We start from the raw sequence: 12,817 nt of genomic DNA, 5'->3' as shown, positions 1-12,817 counted from the left end.
GCCAATTCAGACTTTCCACAGTCAAATCTCCATCTTTTTATTTTACAACAACCACATTTTTGATACAGCTTGTTTCTGTACATGTCTGGCTTGGAGTTCTTGAAGATGTTTTGATAGGAACCTTCAAAGAAACACCATCTCAAAAGCTGTGAAAACAGCAATAGGACTTATTATCAGAAAGTGGCCTCCACAATATTTGCTGTTCACAGCCTCCATTCACAGTCTGAAATGCCAGACATCCCCCTACACAACCATCTGTTAAACACCCCTCAGATTTTGCCCTCGGGCCGTACCAACAAGAATTTCCCGGTGGGATCTGGGATGAACCACTTCTCCCACAGGTCCAGGTGGACACAGGGGTAGTCCCAGGGCTTGAAACGCCCGTTCCAGTGCAGCAGGTGTGCCCCCTGGAGGAAGGTCTCAGGGTAGCGGGCGTCTGGGCTCCAGCCTGTGGGAAAGGAAAACGGAATACGCAGTAAATCAGCCTCCAGAAGTGGCTCTATCCTACATTATGACACCTAGGCCTGTGTACCAGAGCCATACAGCTCAATACATGGTTCTGCTGTGCTATATACGAGGTGTGGTGATGTCATCAAGATGAGGTGATCTCACCCAGGTGTCGGACGTGCCACAGAGGATCGATGATTGTGTATTTGTCATGGAACACGATCAGCATAGGAGGAGTCGCCACGCCCCCTGCCATGGCACTGCTGTATATGTTTTTCCTAGTGGAAGAGAGGAGAGAATCACAAAGTAGAACATTTTTATTGCATTTCTCTAATCATGATATTCAAATGAAATAGCAATAGTAAGCTTTCATAGGCATATATATTATTATAATAGACAGCAGGGTTAATTTCTTCTGGGTTTAGGGGTTATGTGGAAAGATCTGATCACAGGTCAAACATTATTCTCTACTCACTTTAAGTTCTCCTGCATCCAGTTCTCCAGCTGTTTGGTGATCTTCTGTTTCTTCCACTCTCCAATGTCGGCCACAAACACCCCAGGGTTGAAGGAGCAGTCGCTGGGGTTGATCCCCAGGTCTCTCACTTCCTGTTTCCTGTAGTCCAGGAAGCCCATGTACGTTGTCTGGGAGACAGGGTCAATGGGGAAGGATTTGGATTCAGAAACGGAGACAAACTGAAAGTTTACTCAGCATTGAGATCTATGAGACCGCTTGTCAAGTTGTTATTTCACAAGAGCATTAGAGCGTCTCTTCTAGGTGTAGGGTAAAATATATTGTCCTTTACCAGGATTGATTGTAACAGAGGTGCCTCTGCTCTTATTTTGGCAAACCATACCCTCTCATGGCAAAAAAAAGACACAAACCTGCATGCCCACACTGCGCACCATCTCGTGGGTGGAGGGCAGGTCACAGTCTGTGGCGAAGGCGGCAGCATGGCCTTTCTCCAGCTTGGTATGGTACAGGTCCTTGATGTCACCTGTCATTAGTGAATGTAAATACTGAAGGCAGGCACCCATTTTATCTTAACTCCAGCTCAAAACTGGACTGAATGGCAAAGGACACATTTCTGTACCTTGCACAATGACATCGTCGTCTAAGTAGATCACCCTCTGGTGGCTGATATCAAGGAGCGGCAAGTAAAAGCGTACAAAGTTCAGCTGCAAAACAATCAAAACCGGGACTTCAGGGACAGTGACTGGTTAGGTTCTAATTAGTTCCTACGTGGGTGCTTGTGTGAGTATGTTACTCACTGGATGCAGCAGGTCTGGTCGGGAGGAGTCTGGTTTCACCTTCCCTTTCAGGACCATGGGGTTGAACTCTAGAATCTTATACTTGATTCCCTTCAGCTTGGTCTTCTCTATGTACTGTCTATGAAGACAGGAATATAATGACCGTTCAAGTCACTCAAAGTTATTTCTCAGTTATCCTTTTCTAAGCCTTTTATTGAAACAATTCAGATAATCAATTAAAACATCCTGGGTAGGAACTGGGAACTGAAATTGCTACATATCAAGCAGTGACACAGTGGAAGGGGAGGGATTAGTGTGAAACACCTTGTCAGCTTGATGGCATCACGAAGAGTGACAATATAGAAGAACACGCTGGCATCTGTGTTGCTATAGATGCTGTTGATGGTTGCCATGGCACCGCCCATTCGTTCCTCCGCAGCACAGATGACCACTGGGATGTCATCCCCTCCCTCCGCTGCCTTCTCTACAGGAACTTTGGGTGCACGCTCTGGGTCCTTCCTGGTTTCTGTGAGGGAAGTTCAACCAGTTTGAGCTTGGTGAAGTTTGACCTAGATGGTTTGTATGCATTGATATGTAGGCTATGTGTGCCTTTAATTTTTTTTTATCTAGTTCTGTTCTTGTCTAACGATGTTCTGTATTGTGTTTCATGTTTTGTGTGGACCCAAGGATGACTCGCTGCTGCTTTTGTAACAGCTAATGGGGATCCTAATAAAATACCAAAATTGGTAATTATTTTTTTAATCTATTCAAATATTTCAATTTCAAAGTAATTTGCCCCCTAAAAGCTATACCGTAAGCGGCAAAGGAAATGCTTATTTTTCAATCAACAGGCCTTCATAGCCTCGTGCCAACTGTTATTCTTGGCAGTCCTGCCAAGTCCTAGTTTCCTTCTCTTGCCGTGGCATGCACCTGGCTCTCAGGTCAGCGTGTCTTTAGAGTGGGACCTGTTAAAGAAGCTGGGGGGAATTACCTGTGCGTTTGAGTTTGGGCCGAGGCGGGCCTCTGAACAGCTTACTGTGCAGGAGTAGACACACTATGAGAACCAGCATCATGAGCAGGATATGGTTTACTGTGACACAGCAGAGAGACAAAGGGACCATTCAATAAAGTCAGATGCAAGGGAACTGAAGCAGAAGTCCTTCCAAACTGGATCAGTTCAACTTAAGCACAGTTTCCACTATAATGCTGTCACCTCGTATCCAATCATGGCGGATCACATAGTACTGAGATACTCAAACATGGCTCTCATCTGTACCCTATCAAAACCTCTACTTTTTTACGACTTATCCTATAGGTGGTACAACTAATTCTAACTAATAAAATAGTTGCACTTGTCCTTCTCTTCCTATCCACACACCTCAACCATGTGTCAGCTGTAGTCAACCTGAGTGGCATCAATATTGTGCTGACACATTCACCCCTGGATGACCTAAACTGTCTGCCTCAACAATAACAACTAAATAGTCATTAAAATATTGCTTCACTTCTGGAAAATGTAAAGAACCAGGCTGCCAGCTGAACTCTGTGCCAAATATCAACTGTTTGTGTTGTTTGAGTAAAGGCATCTGTTAACTTTATAAGTAAAGTATAGACTGGAGAAAATAAGGGTGTAGAACAAGGCACAACTGTTGTGCACACTAATTAAACATCCTTTAATGGTTGCATCATGTATTGAATGTGAACAACAGAGGACTGAGATGATGAAATGGGACTCTTTTACGGGCTCACTTTCCTGGTTACCTCATCAGTGTTGAGGAACAGTTGGGGATTGGCAACACACACACACTGAGAGCGAGTCTCAAACATAATTTATGGAGGTGTTGGAAGCGTTCCATCTCAGCTGAGGCAAAGTATTCTCCAGAGGAATCTGGGGGGGTTGTGCTTTACCATGACTACACTGATCTCTGCTTACAGCCACCACGATCACAAGTGTGGAGCAAAACCCATTATTTACGTGCAACAATGTTTTATTACTCATTTAATATATATGAAAAAAGTAATGATGTAAAAACTTGTGTTACAACATCCTGTGGTCACTCACTTTTCCTCAAAAGAGCCATGGTTCATGTTTCTTCCAGCCACATCTGAAAAGACAGAGAGACACGAAGACAAATAGACTAAGAGTAAGCGAGGGGGAGGGACTGCCGTATTCCTTGGCATTGGTGCACAGTTGAGGATCCAGAAGGGTGTCTTCACAGACATAAATCCTTCCCAGAGGTGCTCCCGAACAAGATCTGGCAGTCCTCTCAGATAGACACAGTCCTCAATACAGCTGTTAAAAACAGGAAAACCCCTCTGACAAACATACCTCCAAATCAAGATTAATAGTTTAATATTGGGCTTCACATGAGCCTGAGTTGTTTACCATTACCCCTCAGGGTACCTCGCCTATCCACAGGTGGTACTTAGGAAGAGTCATAAGAACTTAGGCCTAATGATTGGTTGCAGAGGAGGTAAAAGATGGAGTACTTCGGGCAGAGTGCAATGTGATTGGTTAAGAAAAATAAATGTTGAGACCAACTGGTTTATAATGTAAAATGTCTTATTTCACACATGTAAAAGTGTGTTTTATACACGTGTGAATTGGAGAAGTGTTTTTTGGGCATATCCCAACTCCCCCTGAGCCACCCTTGAAGAGTGGGGTCACAGCCAGGGTCACCATTGTTCAGCGCCCCTGGAGCAATGCTCAACGGCACATGGACCAATATTTCACCTTGTCGGCTCAGGGATTTGAACTAGCAACCTTTTGTTTACTGGCTCAGGCTCAATGCGCTAATCGCTAGCCTACCTATCTGCACCCTAGCCTGTTTCCACTGAAATATTTGCTGATGCAGATAAAGATCCTGCAACGTTATCATGTTTATGTCATGACGCTACACGCTATCATACGCTACACGGTATGATAGTCCACACACTGCAACTGCAGAACAGTACAGACATGATAATTGTATGTCGTGACTTTTGTAACTGGTCACTCTCTACATCACTTTATCAGTATGGTAAATAAATACCATACTGTAGCCCAAGGTGTTGGCTAATACAGTTATATCTAATGTAGTATACAGTTCATACTGTACTGTTTCTCTCTGTGACATACATGGCTCAGCACACATGTGGATCTGGTTTTAGAAAGACTCTTGGTGCTTCCTTCCTAGTGGCATTTTTCAGTAAGCTTTTGTCTGTCTCTCCCTAGAGGCTATCTTTCTATCCCTCTATTTCTTTTGCTTAAATTCTAACTCTCTCGACACTGATGTATCTCCATCTCCCTCACCCTCCGTCTCTTTTAGATGTAATGTGTAAGTAAACAGTAGAGAGTTGAGATGTAAACTACTCTATAAACATTCAATAAAAGTGACATCACAAGCTGTGTTCTGTTTGGCGCTGGATAATCAACCAAAAACTAGTTCAGCTAGTTTCGTACTGTACTCTTCTGCCCATTTTCAGAGAGAATACTGCCACTCCATTGATGTCAGATGGCAATACTAGTATCTGTATTAGTTCAGACTTTCACATATGGTGCAGAAAGTTTTTCTGGGCAAGTTATCCTCTGTAGAAAGCATCACTATCCAAGACTGAGTCAGTATAAATGACTTAGTGTTTGTAAAATACCCATTAGGTGAAGTGTTTTGCGTCCTTGTCCAATTTCCTCTCTTATACAACATTAACATAAAAATGGTGACAGAGTTTGGATTGTGTTCATTTTTTTTCGGGGTTCCAGACTCTTTTCAGTGTTATACACACACACATTTTAATGCTCTTTGAGACAACGTTCTCTAAATGAATCCAAACTAATCTAAAAAAAGAATGAAATGTACACAGATGGATAGTCAGATATGGCTTAATCAGGAGTTTACAAGATTTCTTTGTTCTTAGTAGCCTACTGTATGTGAGATTTAAAACATGTAGAAGAACGAGGGAATCCTCATTAGACAAAAGTTCTTCACACAAGTGAACCGTCAATCAAGGTGTCAAAGAAGTCAGTGCCAACTGTTATTTTTACACTCAGCCTCTGCTACCGCCACATAAAGAAAACCATACAACCATAGTCTGGCTTCATAACCACACAGGCTACCTGAACTATGATAATGGAACACCAAGCAGGCTCCTAAGTAGTCTAGTTGCTGCCATGTGGCACACCTTTTACATGGAAATCATATGTTTTTGTTTTTTCATTATGGGCAACTACATTTGGGATATCCAACCTAGGAAATACAGTAGCCTTACATTGGTTTATGTAACAATTGCACAAATTAAATAAATAAACATTTCAGATGAACCTATAGCAATCTACTCAATGCATCACACATAGATTATGATAATGATCTTAAAAACATTTAGGAATATTACGTTCTTTAAAAGGTGTGTGTCTCCTATTCTGGCTTTAGAGCAATGCAAGCTATGCACAACAAAGCACACTGTCAAAGCAAAGCTCTTCATTCAACAATGTGTCATAAAATAAATGAACTTACCAGGAAAAAGTGCCACAATTATTCTCACCGGTTAAGTATCCACCGGTCTCTGCACATGGTCTTGAATAACTGCTACAAAGAGAAGCTCCTTCACCCACTCAATTTTACAAAAAAAAAAAAAAATATTCAGGAAGTTCTTTCCAGATGTGCCTCATCTTGTTCACCCATGGAAAGCTCCGCGGGGTCCACATGCCTTCTTGTAGATAATTGCAGAGATTGCATTACACTCCACAATAACAACTGTGTTTCCTAAATTATTTCTCATAGGATGCATGTTTTAAAAATATATATTTTACCTTTACATGTTTTAGCCTATTGTAAAAAGAAAAGTAGATCTATAAGCCTACAACTGAATAACTTTACTATATAGGCCTGCCTATATAATTTGAAGAAGAAGTTATTATTTACAAAGTCTAAATCAATAAAATGTAATAAACCCAACCTATGCATTATCATTCAATATAAGTTATTTTGAGAGTAATCAAAAACTACAAGCCCCAGTGCACAATTCTGCTACAGCCTACTGGACGATCAGAGTATTACCTAATTTCTTGCTGAACATGCTACAAGCTGTTTTAGCCCACAGCCTATGGTAGAACAGTGTTGTGCATTTCTTTTACGTATTAATGTCAGGTATTAAGTTCAGATTTTCTATCTTTGGCGTTTTTAACGTAAAAAGTAGCGTAGAACTCAATTGATATATATGTAGGCTTTTGGTCGACCAACAATTTAACCAACTTGTCACCATGCAATCCCTAGCTTCTGATCAGATACAGCATCAAGCTATTTTAGCAGTTTAAACGGTGTCAAATAGTGAACTTTATATGTTCAATGGATGATGAGAAGACATTGACATATTTAATCAAGCTTACCCAGAATGGCGAATTGTGCACGCTTAAAAAAATTACTTTGTCAACAAAAAACATTTCGGGACATCGGGTGATACATTGTTGCATTTTGCTGCCCGTCATGGCCACTTGGACATGCAATTTTAGTAAAAGAGATTGGGATGGACCTAGAGCTGTACAATACCGACAACAAAAGAGCTCTGCATATGAAGCTGCGTCCATGGGACAGGGGTGTTTGAGGTATCTGCTCACTGAAATAGCCAAAGTAGACTGCTTAAAAAAGGCTGATTGGTGAGACATACATCAACACGCATGCCATGTGCAAACATTAAGACAACCTTATTCCTTATATATATCTTTTTTTTAATCAAATAGCAAAGAAGTTGTGGATTTTCGAGTCTATTAGGATAACATGTATTGAAAAACACGTTTTTTCCAAAGTGATTTAACCCCCTTCGATAGCTCAGTTGGTAGAGCGGAGGACTGTAGAGGCTAAATGCTGAAATCCTTAGGTCGCTGGTTCAAATCCGGCTCGAAGGAAATCTTTTTCGTCGGCTCATGTCATATGCATAAACGCTGAATCGCGAACTCTCCTTAACAATGCAGTACAGTATCAATTAAGATTCAAATGCCATGTCCAAAAATAACAAAAAGTAGGAGACGAAAGTTATGCAACTCGTTGTGAGATGTACACAATATAATAAACAAAGTGAGAAATAACTTGGTTTAGCAGCTTAAGTGTATAGTAATAATACATAGTAACAGCAGTGGTGACCTTGTGTGTGTGTGTGTTTGTCATAAATAACAAATAAGTTGTTCTAAGATTCAATTAAATTTCTGGTTTCAATTTATCATATTTATGAATTGAATGACCAGAGTCATATTCATTAGAGAGCAAATGGAAGCAAACGGCCGAAACGGGGAAGGACCACCAGAATTTGTCAAATAAGAGAGGCTTATTTGTTTTGTTACGAAACCGTTTTGCTACCTTATCTCCGAACGAAATATGGGCCTGCTTTTTCTTTTGGCTTTCGTATCCCTTCGATAGCTCAGTTGGTAGAGCGGAGGACTGTAGAGGCTAACTTGCTGAGATCCTTAGGTCGCTGGTTCAAATCCGGCTCGAAGGAATTGTTTTAGTAGTTCCTGCATTGTATACCATTATCAACACACTACTATGAACATAACTAATCATTAAATACTGCACAAAATTGGCGTGGGAGGGTGAGTAAAAAAACCACATATATATTTGTATTGTATTGCACAATAAAAACAATTATGTGCAACTGATCAACCATTGTGGCCCACCTCTACTTTCAGGACCCCTCTGATGATGGCCTGCACCCGGAGGAACCTGGGTATGATCCAGGAACTACTGTCCCACGAGGCTGACCCCATGCTGAAGAACAAGGACGGCTGGAACTCCTTCCACATCCCTGCAGGAAGTGAGACCCAGCAGTCATACAGCACCTCCTACTGGCCAACCCGGAAGTCTGGAGGACAGAGAGCAAGACGCCGAGGACTCCTCTGCACACAGCAGGTAATCTCTGTGCTAACAAATCAGACATGTAATCTCTGTGCTAAAAAATCAGACATGTCACAGGTCTAAACATATTCCCAGGTATTTTGAACAATATGCATAAAATATCACTTTTTTCTGGTTCATTACCCCTTCTCTGTCTATTCTCTGTTCCTACATCAATGCACGGCTGTGAAGAAGTGGTCAGCATCTTGGTACAGAGGTGTGTTTGTTTATGTTTGTGTGTGTGTGTGAGAGAGAGGAGGTATGAATTAGGATATGTCTCAGAGGATTTGCATACTTGTCAGAAGTCATGTTCAAGTGTCAGTGTCGAGGCTCTGTGTGTTAATGTGATCATGTGTGGGTGTAGTGCTAACTGACCCTCACTTCTCTGTTTGCAGGTGTGGTTATGTTCCGGATGGCAGGGACAGCTGTGGGGTCACTCCCTTTATGGACGCAGTGAGGAACGGACACATATCTGTGGCCAAGCTACTGCTGGAGAAGCATCAGGTATACTGGAGACTCTGGGGGAAAATAGAAATGTCCATCTTATCAAAACATTTCTGAGATAAATCAACTAGTCTGTATCTCACTTAATTCCACCATAGTCCCCTTGGGAAAATTAATCCACCTCAACCACTCCAGTACCCCTGGACATTGAATAAGATACTGACTGGTATATATTTGCATTCTCGTGTGTCACACAGGCCTCTCCGACTGCAGCAGACATCCCGGGGACCCAGTCGGTGCACCATGTTGCTGTCACAGCCCAGGAGGAGGCGCTAGAGTTCCTAGTGAGGGACCTCGGAGTGGACGTGAACCAGACAGCCACTGACATGCAGCTCACTTCCCTGCACTATGCTGCCAAGGTTAGCTCAATTCTGTAAACATCTGTTATCAGGCCTATGCTGTACATAAAGGCAAATTGTGTGCATAATATTATATCATGCCTGATATTTTATATTTTCAGGAGGGCCACACAGGCGAATTCAAGCACTCCTCACATTAGGAGCAGGTACTGAACAGGTACTGTAGAGAAGTGGTTCCCAAACTGTGGGGCGAGGGGTCGGCAGGGGGGGCATTTTTAAAGGAGCTCAATCTGGCTTTAAACTGAAAGTTGTAATAGTAGAATGAACAAGATGTAATTTCGAAATTGGGTAGTGCATCATCAGTTCCTCTTGTCATGTTAGTCTTCACATACCTTAGAGAGCTATTTATAACTTGTCAGAAATGTCCAGATCAACAAGCCCATGTCAGCTCACATTTTTTTATTTAGGTTTTTTAGCCCATAGATATTTTTGTATTTTTTATTCACTGAAATGTCACATAAATACACATTAGACATCGGAAAATGTATAGAATTGCAAGAAAATTAGCTTTAAGATTGCTAAGTTTTCTTTGCGCCCCTTGACAACATGTGTAGAATTGCACGAAATAAGCTTTAAACCTGCCAAATTCTCTATACCAACAAGAGGGGTGTGAACAGTTTGTCTCATAAACAGTGCTTGTGTCCACAGAAATAGACATGGCGTGTGCACACAGGGGAGGCGCGGGATGTTTCCCAATGCTGGAAGAGTGAAAAAGTTAGGGAACCCCAGCTGTAGAGGCTACATGCTATATAATCATACAATATGATAATTGCACTTTGCTTGTAGCAATACACTTTAATCAAAACAACTGCTTGCAGGGCAAATCTGAATTTGTGCAACAAGAAAAACAGGAAATGTAAGTTGACATAATACAGAGAACAGGATGTGTTCTAATTACATAACTTCTGTCTATGCAAGTAGTTCTGGCACTAGATCCAATTCTCAAACCACAAACCAATCAAAACACTCTGTAGTCACAGGTACAGTTGATCTTGAATGCAGGTCATTGAATCCTGTCCTCGGGCACCCTGTGTTAGGGGTAATCACAGGTCCAGAAAGTTGGCCCCGTTCCAAAATGCATCTGGGGCTTTCCCACCCGATCCGATATGCATGAAGTAATTTTCAAAAAACCTGTTCAGATCAGAGAGTAGAAAGAGAGAGAGAGAAAGGCGAAATGATCCACAGTTAGGCCCTACGTGTCCTTAAAAAGTGCCTATAACAAATGACAAAAAAATGATTTGTTGTGTTTCGATGGGTAGCATATTCAAAACTTAATAGCCAATTTTTTTTTTTTTTTTTTTTTTACCATCCTCAAATATTAACTGTCCACCTCACCGTTTAGCTGTTGGAGATTTGAGCGCTAAATGTGTCAGGGCATTGCATGCATACAGGCCGAGATGTCCACTGTATGATATTATGACAATCTATATAAAGGAAGATAAGCTTGGGCCTAGCCCATGTCGCCATGTTCCCAACACTGACATGCATTTCTTTATACTCATCAGATGGAACTTCATTTGGCAAAAAAACAACACTTGTGTTATATTTAAAGAACTGGTTTAAACCTTTACAAACGTTTTGAACAGACTAGGCCTATATTGTAGCAACTAGCCATCAAATGACAGCAATAGGCTAAAGCTATTTATTTTACAACAGGCCTACTTTTAACCTATGTTAAACTAAATACGGAGTACAAAGTTTAAAAAGACAGTTAACTTAATTTAGCCAACAAAAATGTCTCAACATAATGAAACAAAACACTTTTTGCATATTTAAAGAACTGGTTTAGATTATTTTACAGGCCTACAAAAATAATGATATACAATAATATTAATAATTCTAAAACAAATGATAATTAATACGAAATAAATAAATACAAGTTCAAAAATTGCATCAAACCTGAATAGCGAATTGCACTCAGTCCATTTAGCCAAGCCAACTTTCTTCTCATCTTTGTCCACTACAATATTAAAACTGGTCCCTGAGGACATTCCTGTGGTCGCCTTCTTTTCACTATAATATTTCTCCTCTAACTTTCATTTTACTTTAATGAAAAAGGCCTCCATATTAGCAATCAACAGTAGCCTAGTCCAAGGCTCCTTTCACTCCTTTCGCGCATGTGAGGGGAGCAGCCGTAATCAGTTTCAGCTGGACCTAAGCTACAAGCTCGTTCAGTTTTCATCACCTCACACACATTAAATTAACAGAGGACGGATCTAGTCAGTAAATCAATTTAAATTGCACATATCTGAGACCTGTGGGAATTATATCAGATCCGACCCAGATCTGAGACAAAAATGTGGGTCCTGACAGACACAAAATTCCGAGATCCAACCCAGGACCCATATTTTTGTCTCAGATCTTGGTCGGATCTCGGAATTTTGGGTATGTTGGACCCGTGAAGACCTCTACCCTGTGTGTGCACTGTGCAGATCTCTGCGCCAGCAAGTATCTGACACTGGTTAATGAATCTACTGCCTGTATCTCTCTGTGCGTCCACAGCTCTTCATATGGCGTGTATAGGACAGCATGCAGAAGCGGTGAGGACAATCCTACAGCTGGGGCTAGTAGATGTGATGGATGCCTCGGGCACTACTGCTCAACAGCTTGGCAAAAAAACAGACATGCTCAGAGTGTTTGAATGTGATTTGACATCAACTACTGTCTGAATGGAGAATCAATACATGATTGGCATTAATGGTATTCTGGATGGCAGAATAATAACTTCATATAATTTCTTTATGTGTGGATTTTGTTGATGGGGATGAAACCAATACAGTGCCTTTAGAAAGTATTCACACTCTTTTACTTTTTCCACATTTTGTAGTGTTAAAACGTGAGATTAAAATTATTGATCATTGCTCGACAGCCATTTTCAAGTCTTGCCATAGATTTCCATGCTGATTTCTGTCAAAACTGTAACAAGGCCACTCAGGAACATTAAATGTTGTCTTGGTAAGCAACTCCAGTGTATATTTGGCCTTGTGTTTTAGGTTATTGTCCAGCTGAAAGGTGAATTTGTCTCCTAGTGTCTGTTGGAAAGCAGACTGAACCAGTTTTTTTCCTGTGCTTGGCTCTATTCAGTTTATTTTAACATGATGCAACCACCACCATGCTTGAAAATATGAAGAGTGGTAGTAAGTAATATGTTGTGTTGGATTTGCCCCAAACATAACACTTTGTTATTCAGGACAAAAAGTGAATTACTTTTGTTGTGGAAATTCTTTACAGGGACACTCAAAGTCAAGTTAAATTTGCATGATTTAGCTTATTCATCATTCATAATGAATGTATCATTCACGTTTGCTTCATTCATATGACCGACCAATAATGGGTCATGTATGTGACAGACCAGTACATCGTGAGCATCTTTTCTCAAAGCTGAGACCTTGAAACTGA

The 12,817-nt window shown here is 41.0% G+C and overlaps 2 protein-coding genes and 2 non-coding genes across 5 annotated transcripts; 3 read left to right on the top strand and 1 right to left on the bottom strand.

The window, feature by feature from the left end:
- Positions 1-12: 12 nt before the first annotated feature.
- Positions 13-6,294, bottom strand: LOC118392430 (glycosyltransferase 8 domain-containing protein 2-like). 2 transcript variants are annotated; one of them, XM_035784416.2, is made up of 10 exons: positions 6,186-6,294; positions 3,758-3,800; positions 2,687-2,785; positions 2,020-2,221; positions 1,717-1,834; positions 1,539-1,623; positions 1,330-1,442; positions 923-1,089; positions 613-725; positions 13-448 (listed from the first exon to the last, which is right to left on the bottom strand). In XM_035784416.2, exons 2-10 carry the CDS (start codon positions 3,774-3,776, stop codon positions 270-272), a joined length of 1,095 nt encoding a protein of 364 aa, XP_035640309.1. In that variant the 5' UTR covers positions 3,777-3,800; positions 6,186-6,294; the 3' UTR covers positions 13-269. The 2 variants fall into 2 exon arrangements, with proteins under 2 accessions (XP_035640309.1, XP_035640310.1); XM_035784417.2 differs by having other exon boundaries at positions 3,758-3,988; positions 6,186-6,289.
- Positions 6,295-6,501: 207 nt separating this feature from the next.
- On the top strand, positions 6,502-12,391 carry LOC127906057 (ankyrin repeat domain-containing protein 16-like). Its single transcript, XM_052460308.1, has 5 exons — positions 6,502-8,772; positions 8,951-9,059; positions 9,257-9,418; positions 9,520-9,575; positions 11,921-12,391. Exons 1-4 carry the CDS (start codon positions 8,666-8,668, stop codon positions 9,556-9,558), a joined length of 417 nt encoding a protein of 138 aa, XP_052316268.1. The 5' UTR covers positions 6,502-8,665; the 3' UTR covers positions 9,559-9,575; positions 11,921-12,391.
- Positions 7,486-7,573, top strand: trnay-gua (transfer RNA tyrosine (anticodon GUA)). Its single transcript is given in 2 exon segments — positions 7,486-7,522; positions 7,538-7,573. It is a non-coding gene; the product is annotated as a tRNA-Tyr (tRNA).
- Positions 8,072-8,160, top strand: trnay-gua (transfer RNA tyrosine (anticodon GUA)). Its single transcript is given in 2 exon segments — positions 8,072-8,108; positions 8,125-8,160. It is a non-coding gene; the product is annotated as a tRNA-Tyr (tRNA).
- Positions 12,392-12,817: the final 426 nt, after the last annotated feature.

Source organism: Oncorhynchus keta, chromosome 13 (genome assembly GCF_023373465.1).
Source record: "Oncorhynchus keta strain PuntledgeMale-10-30-2019 chromosome 13, Oket_V2, whole genome shotgun sequence".
In the NCBI taxonomy this organism is placed as follows: Eukaryota; Metazoa; Chordata; class Actinopteri; order Salmoniformes; family Salmonidae; genus Oncorhynchus; species Oncorhynchus keta.
Note: the sequence above shows the minus strand (reverse complement) of the source record. Positions and strands in the feature narration are given on the sequence as shown.

Bases quoted from the DNA above. Each gene is read 5' to 3' on its own strand.
- LOC118392430 (XM_035784416.2), bottom strand. The intron at 2,222-2,686 runs GTAATTCCCCCC...CTTCCCTCACAG, and splicing joins GCCCAAACTCAAACGCACAG to AAACCAGGAAGGACCCAGAG. The intron at 1,835-2,019 runs GTGTTTCACACT...CTGTCTTCATAG, and splicing joins GATGCCATCAAGCTGACAAG to ACAGTACATAGAGAAGACCA.
- LOC127906057 (XM_052460308.1), top strand. From the start codon at position 8,666: ATGCATAAAATATCACTTTTTTCTGGTTCATTACCCCTTCTCTGTCTA. The intron at 8,773-8,950 runs GTGTGTTTGTTT...CTCTGTTTGCAG, and splicing joins GTCAGCATCTTGGTACAGAG to GTGTGGTTATGTTCCGGATG. The intron at 9,419-9,519 runs GTTAGCTCAATT...TTATATTTTCAG, and splicing joins CCCTGCACTATGCTGCCAAG to GAGGGCCACACAGGCGAATT.